The sequence below is a fragment of the Camelina sativa genome, chromosome 2 (genome assembly GCF_000633955.1).
Source record: "Camelina sativa cultivar DH55 chromosome 2, Cs, whole genome shotgun sequence".
Taxonomy (NCBI): Eukaryota; Viridiplantae; Streptophyta; class Magnoliopsida; order Brassicales; family Brassicaceae; genus Camelina; species Camelina sativa.
Window position 1 is genome coordinate 16,439,543 of NC_025686.1, and position 7,405 is coordinate 16,446,947.

General features: G+C 30.3%; 1 protein-coding gene across 1 annotated transcript; it reads right to left on the bottom strand.

Annotated features, from left to right (window-relative positions):
- LOC104726698 (gibberellin 20 oxidase 2) lies at positions 221-1,850 on the bottom strand. The gene is made up of 3 exons (XM_010445629.2): positions 1,233-1,850; positions 756-1,077; positions 221-666 (listed from the first exon to the last, which is right to left on the bottom strand). Exons 1-3 carry the CDS (start codon positions 1,781-1,783, stop codon positions 394-396), a joined length of 1,146 nt encoding a protein of 381 aa, XP_010443931.1. The 5' UTR covers positions 1,784-1,850; the 3' UTR covers positions 221-393.

Consider the following 7,405-nt stretch of genomic DNA (forward strand, 5'->3'; position numbering starts at 1 on the left):
GGAATATTTTAAATTATAATTTAGTAATAGCTTTATGTTATATTTCTGCCTCTTAATTTTTTTTAAAAGAATATTAAACACATTTGGAACATGATTTTAGTTGCGAAAATTCTTGTTCCGAATTTGAAATGGAAATAACATACAGTATATAGATCAAAGAAACCGTCTCGTTCCCATATATTTACGTCATGAAATCCCGTTTCTACCACACCGTCACGCGTATTCAACTTATCGAGCATTCATATTATATGCCATGGTCTAAAATTTGAAACAATATAAAAACGTTATAAACTTCGAAATCCAATTTAATGGATTTACACCATTAGAACAAAGGACACAAAGTAGCCAAAAAAAAAAAAAAGGACAAAAGAGTTTAGATAGGAATTTGGTTTCTTAGATGGGGTTTTTCTTGTTGCTAATCACCCAATTTGAAAAGGAATCGAGAGTATTCACATCCGCTCTGTAATGTTTTTGGGTAAACTCAAGGAACATAGACCAAGTGAAGTCAGGGTATTTTCTTGTTTTCATCTTCTCCAAGATCTCACTTGGTGGTCTCACCACTTTGTCTTTCTTCGGACACAAGAAAAATGCCATCGATTTCCTCGCGCATTCTCTATTCACAACCGCTCTATGCAAACAACTCTTGAATATCCCGTTCGATAGAGCCTATACAAAACCAAAGTTTAATCAATCATTTGTGTATTGAGGTAACCATAATGTCTATTACTATATATATATAGTTATCTATTAATTACCATGAAAGTGTCACCGATATTGACAACGAAAGCCTTGGGATTGGGGAGAATGGACCGCCATTGATTGTCAACAAAGACTTGAAGGCCATTGACTTGGTCTTGATGTAGGATGGTTAAAGAGCTTGGATCACAATGAGGTCCTGTACCTAACGTGAGATCTGGTGTTTGGCATGGAGGATAATGATTTAGCCTCATTATCGAATCATTCTCTTCAAAAAACCCTCGGAAGTAGTCTCCGTTTACGCCTAAACTTAGCCCCAAAAGCTCCATGATCTTGAGTGATAGGGAACTCATTGCTTCACAGTAGTCTTGATACACCTTCCTGTGAACAAAACCGGGAAAATCATTAGCTAAACCGGTCAAATTGATTCCGGTATGAGAAAACCGGTTTATTTAAAATAAGACTAGATAACAGAGAAAACAAGGGTTTGCTCTGTTCTGTTTTGTGGTTCTTGTTCTGTTTTAAAAGACACGTACCCAAAGTGTTCGAACTCTTGTCCTAATGTATCGGAGAAGTAATTTTGAACGGTTCTCGAGCCACTATTCTCGTTGGAGAATCGGAAAGAGAGAGTCTCCTTCCATGGGAGCTTGGTGGAGAATCTTCCGGTGAAGCTACTTGCGTAGCCACAGCTCTCACCGGGTTTTCTCTGAGCTCTCTGTTTTCCGGAGAGAGGCATGTCGAAGAAACGTTCCATCAAACGTTGAGCTTCGGATATGAGTGACTCGCTGACGCCATGATTGACGACGAGGAAGAAGCCGTGTTTGGTGCAAGCTTCTGCGATGAGTCTAGAAGCTTCAAGAGTAGAGTCTTGCCTTGAGAGATCGATGAAAGGGACGTTGAGCTCGGGGATATCAATGGAAGGTTTCTCTTCGTCAGGCCAAATGAATTGGTTTGGGATTTGGGTTTGAAGGTTAAGAAGAGAAGGGTTGAAGATTAATGGAGGAGTTTGGTCGTTTTCAAGATCTTGTTTTGGTTCGTGTTCTTTCTCTGCCGGAGATGTTGTTGTTGTTGTGCAAAGTATTGCCATTTCTTTTCTTTTTTTTTCTTGGAGAGTTTTTGGGTTTTTGTTTTGTCTTGTTCAAAGTGAGTGTTGTTGAGGAGATGGGGGAACAAAGGGTCCTTTAAGTCTTTATATAAGCAAGCTTCAAGTCATGTTAGTGTACATTTGTTTGGTTTTTTTATCTTTCTTATAATAATTGTTTTTTTTTTCTCATATATTTTGTTTTGAAAGGCTTTGCCACATGGGATTTCATACTAATCTCTTTATAAGGTGAATATAATAGTAGTGTAAAAAAACAAAATTGCGTATACTGAACAAAATGTTTTGGTCTTTAATCAAAAGGACAAAAAGAACTAGACGACAATTAAATCCTAACTTAAATGCGTATTTGTTTCATGTGCTTGGTATTCATGCATGTTGGATTCAATCTTGATCTTATAAAATACATTCTTATCGGAATCTTGCAATCATTTCATGTAGATATTGTAATCAAAATAGCTACATGTGTGTAGCTAGACTATACCACAAAAGTTTTAGAATGTATAAGCGTAAGACCTTAATAATTATTTTTAAAAACAAGAATTTTTCATCTATAACATCCTAAAAATTTCTTTTATGTACATTCTACAATGTAATACAAACTGAACTTTTTATGATCAAACATTTAATTCACTGTAAAAGAAAAATCGTATTTGACCACTATAGATGTCACAAAGACAGATACATCCTCTTAGAATCAAATTTGGCTTCGGTCCAAGAAACAAATTGCCATGGAGATAGGGACTAACTGGGTATTAAAATCACATCAAAACTGTATTGTTTATAAGCAAGCAAAATTTATGAAATCAATGGATACTTTTGTTGGTGTCTGTTTTTATAGTTGGCAGGAAGAAGAGGTTCCCGAGGTTATGTTTTGGCTCTATTTGGAGAAGTGTTGGTTCCATTTACTTATTTACTTTTTCTCGTCTTACATAGTTTTTGAATATATTATTCTTTTTTACTTTAGTTTTCTTGGTTTGTTTGTCGAGTTTTTATTGGATGTCGAAGAGAAAATGAAATAGGAGAAAGTGCATTTGTATCTTTAGACTTTGGATCCAAACACAAGTAATAACTTTGGGCTGCTCTTATTACACTTAAATGGTAAGATATGGGGTCGATTTTGCAAACCCCACAACCTGCAGGATCTCTTGTAATTATGCCCAAATCATTCATGGTTGGTTCNTGCTGCGCTGCAACCTCCATCATCTGCCTCCTCTTAGGACAGTAAGGCCTGATATGCCCTTCCTCCCCGCAATGATAACACACTCGACGGTANTGTTCGTAACTAATTCCTAACTTTTTCATCAAAATTGAAAGATTATAAGGGAAAAACAAATACAGTATGTTATTATAATATAATCGTTACTTTTGCACTTTTATAATGTGTCTTTTTCTTTTCCATTTTATCATCATCTTCTAGCCTTTTCATATTACTATAAGATGAAATTTCTAATCTTCTCGGACATTAATGTTATCAAACAAAAATTTGAAACCATATATGTGCATTTGTTTCTTAATTTTTTCCTATGATAATATTAAAAGTAACTTAAAATCTGTATTTAAAAAACATATATATATATATATATATATATTTTTTTTAACTAAACCGAACTGAAACCGAAAATTGATCTGAATCGAGGAATTGTGTTTATTTGCTTTATTTTGTCAATACTAAAATTCTACCAGAAGTGTTTCTTCAAAGCAAAAAAAAAACTCTACAAGAAGAAAATGGAATGTAGAAGTGTGAGAAAGGCAGGATCAGTAGACTATTTTCTTCACACGTGTGTTTATTTGTCCAAACTTGAAACTAATAGGACATGGAAAAGGACAAAGAAGAGAAGTGTTGGGTGAAGAGAAGTAGATGGTGGGGACAATAAGTACAAGAGAAGTGAGTAGAAGAGTATAAGATGGTACGCATGATTTCTCTCTTTGCTTCTAACTGTTCTCGAAATCCAAATAGCCCAAATTCATTGAATGTATAAGAGTATAAGATGGTACGCATGATTCCTTTTATAAATGTAGGATATTTGGTGTAATCATTGAATTCCTAAATGTTTCGCTTGACCATATAGGGATTGAATTGGTTATTGTAAATCCTAATTTTTGGTTTAAAGAAGAAAAAAAAATACTATTTTTGGAATTTTTATACAAAAACTAAATTAAGATCCACATATCTACTCTGGTATAAACAAATATATATATATATATATATATATATATATAATTTTATTGATAATATTTGAATCTTAAAACTGGATTTGAATTTCACACACTATATTTTGCAATACAATTTAACTATATATTTCATCATAATAAGAGAGCTAAATATTTTCTATTAAAATAGTATGTGTATCATTTAAAATATTTCTATCTTAGTTAGTAAGAAAAACATTTAAAATTTGACAAAACATAATTAATGAATAAAAAATGAAAAGTTCACAATATAATTTCAAAATTAACATTTTCTTAGATCATTGTTTATGATATGTTGTAATATTATAAGTAGTAATTTTACCTCATGTCATAGTCACTCATTATAAATGCGTACATATTATAACCAAATACAAAAGAATTTTAATTATTTTTTTTATCATAATTAACCAGATTTTTAATTATATATACGTTATTTTAATGGATAAGAGCTGAAACTTACATCTCAAAAATAATATGTTCACTATATGAAGTACCTATATCTTTCAAAATTAACAATACATATAGTGAAAAAGAAATGAAAAGTCCACAAAAATATTTGGAAAACTTACATTATTTTTCATATACTGTAATCTCATAAATAATAATGTTACCACATGTCAAACTAATTTTAGGGGGGTGTATTCAACTTGACATTTTAAGTGATTTGTGTGAAATTTACAAATTCTATGTTATTCAATCATGAATTTTAAAAAGTCTATTAAAATCCACTATTATTGAACTGATGATTTAAAAATCTACTTTAAAATCAATTAAAATCCCTTGTTATTGAACTTATGATTTAAAAATCTACTTTAAAATTCACTGTTATTCAAAACAGTTTTGTGGATTAGGATTTTAATAATTTTTAGGATTCCGAAGGATTCTGGAGGATTTGTTTAGTTAAAAATACAGAAATCCAAATCTCATGGTTTTAGGTGGGATTTGAAAGAATTTTACAGAAAATCATATGAATTTCTCTAAAATCTATCAAAATTCTAAATTTCTTAAATCCCATCAAATTCTTCAAAATCATGGTTTGAATACACCCCCCTTAATGTTTTAAAATTAACATATATTATTCTATTATATAAAATTTGGTTTGTTAAAGTTAATAACTCACATGATGTGTTACATATATATCAATTAGATTGTCAAAACACATATAAAAAAATTAACATGATGACTGTCCAAAACTTTCAATATGTTTAATTTAGAAAGCAAGAATTAAATCTGATTTGATTTGTATCTATAGCATCTTAATTTTTTTCTTTTCTTTTTGTGGTCCACTGATTTAACATATGGACTAAGAAACTTAACTGTTTGATCTAATCGGTTGAATCAAGTCTTTCGGGACTAGTTACTTTCTCATGCCAAAATTTCGATATATTTATCATGAAATGGATTTTAAGAAAGAAAAAAAAAACAAATAAAAAAAAGTGACAGATATTTCAGATATGGATATAAAGAAGTTGTACCTTGGCATTGACTGTTTTAAGCTAATCAATTATAGTTGTTGACATATATATATATATATATATATATATATATAAAGAAGTTTATTGCACCAAAAAAAATATATCTTTTTTTATGTCACTTTTCAAAAATACATTTTCATGTTGTCTATTTTCAAAAATACAATTTTCTATTTATAAAATTACTAAATTCTAAATTCTAAATTCTAAACTCTAAATACTAAACCCTACCCCCTCAAAAATATATCATAAATATAAAATAGAAAATCCAAACCTAAAAAAATTTTAAAAATTAATTTAACATACTGTAGTTATGTAAAAGAGGGTAAAAATGAAAATATTCAAAAAAATAGATATTTTTGAAAAGGAATATCCAAAAAAATATTTCTAATAAATTCTCAAAAGTATACAAAGAAGTTTTTGTTTTCTTGATATTAAAGTACAGACATGAGATATTTATTGGTTCAATCTCAAAATAGAAACTTCAGTCACAACATCTATCGCACATGGCCTTGTCCAACCACTTAATGCGTTTTATTATAAAGATGTTTGTACTCCATCAGAACTTAATCTCAATTATAATTTCCTATATTTTTTGCCAGACAAAAAGACAAAAGGATGTGAGTTCCATTTCAATCCAATATATTCCATCTAATCCTAATTAATTTAAGTTTAACCTTTTTACACATAATAAGAAAATAAACTAAAATTTCAACTAAAAATGCATCATTTTTGTAATTAACAATTTTCGATAACTTAAAGCCAATAATATTCAGTTTTTTTTTCCTATTTTACAGTTCATCATTATTAAGACATTTACTAATAATACAAACTGCATATAAAAATTAAAAGATTTATCTTTTGAAACAATTTTTTTCTCTAAAACTTGAATTAATTAGGAACCCAATAAATACAATATTTAGAAATAAAATATATTGTTCATAAAAATAATTTGAATACAATTTTAACCATAATTTTTCTCTTAAATTTATTTATCACATATTTCTATCTCTCATTTTCATTACATTAATTTTTCTCATTTTTTCTGTAAAAGAACTACCAAAAATGGCAGTGTCTGCTGTAATTCCTTCTTTTAGTTATTACATCAAATAAAGTCAGAATAAAAAAACCCTATTACTCTAGGGGTGAGTTAGTTTTATTTTTCATGGATGAAATAAAATTATCTATTTTATATGAGAGTGATCGTATAATTGATGCACAAGCGTGTTTTGGTCAACATTTGGTTTTCTTGTCTTTCGTCTATGGAGATCATGTCCCGCAAAATCGGGTAAAGATGTGGGAGAAGTTAATGGATATTGGTTCTTTTCGGATTGATCCTTGGTTTATGATTGGTGATTTTAATGAATTAGTTGGTAATCATGAGAAAAGGGGTGGCGCTATGCGCCCAGTGTCATCTTTTGTGCCTTTTAATTCAATGATTAATTATTGTGGTATGCTGGAATTCTCGTGCTATGGGGAACAATTGTCATGGTGAAGTAATCGATGTAATAATCAGGTGGTTCGGTGTCGACTAGACCGCGCATTAGGAAATGAGGATTTGCATAGCTTCTTTCCCAATTTGAAGGTTGATTATTTGGAGATGGTTGGTTCTGATCATTATCCCATTTTGGCAACCTGTCTTAGAACAGTTTCATGACGGAATAGGCAGTTTCGTTTTGATAAAAGCTGGTTGGGGAAGGATGGTTTTGAAACAACCCGACCCTTTTTTTTTTTCTTTTTAATAATTAAATACAATATATAATTAAGTATCCCATACTACTTAATTAAACAAACCAACCCACACCCGGTAACCAACCAATAATAAACCAACATCCAATTACATGCACAGCGGAAACATATCAATAATACCAAAACCAATACAATAGCATTTCTATCCATTCTATCCAACAACCTAACATATCTCTATCCAAGGTTCCATCCTAAA

What these genes read in the sequence shown, in the direction of transcription:
- LOC104726698 (XM_010445629.2), bottom strand. Translation starts at nt 1,783, where the DNA reads ATGGCAATACTTTGCACAACAACAACAACATCTCCGGCAGAGAAAGAA. An exon ending in CAAGAGTTCGAACACTTTGG is followed by an intron (nt 1,078 to 1,232) that starts GTACGTGTCTTT and finishes TTTTGTTCACAG; the next exon opens with GAAGGTGTATCAAGACTACT. An exon ending in ATATCGGTGACACTTTCATG is followed by an intron (nt 667 to 755) that starts GTAATTAATAGA and finishes GGTTTTGTATAG; the next exon opens with GCTCTATCGAACGGGATATT.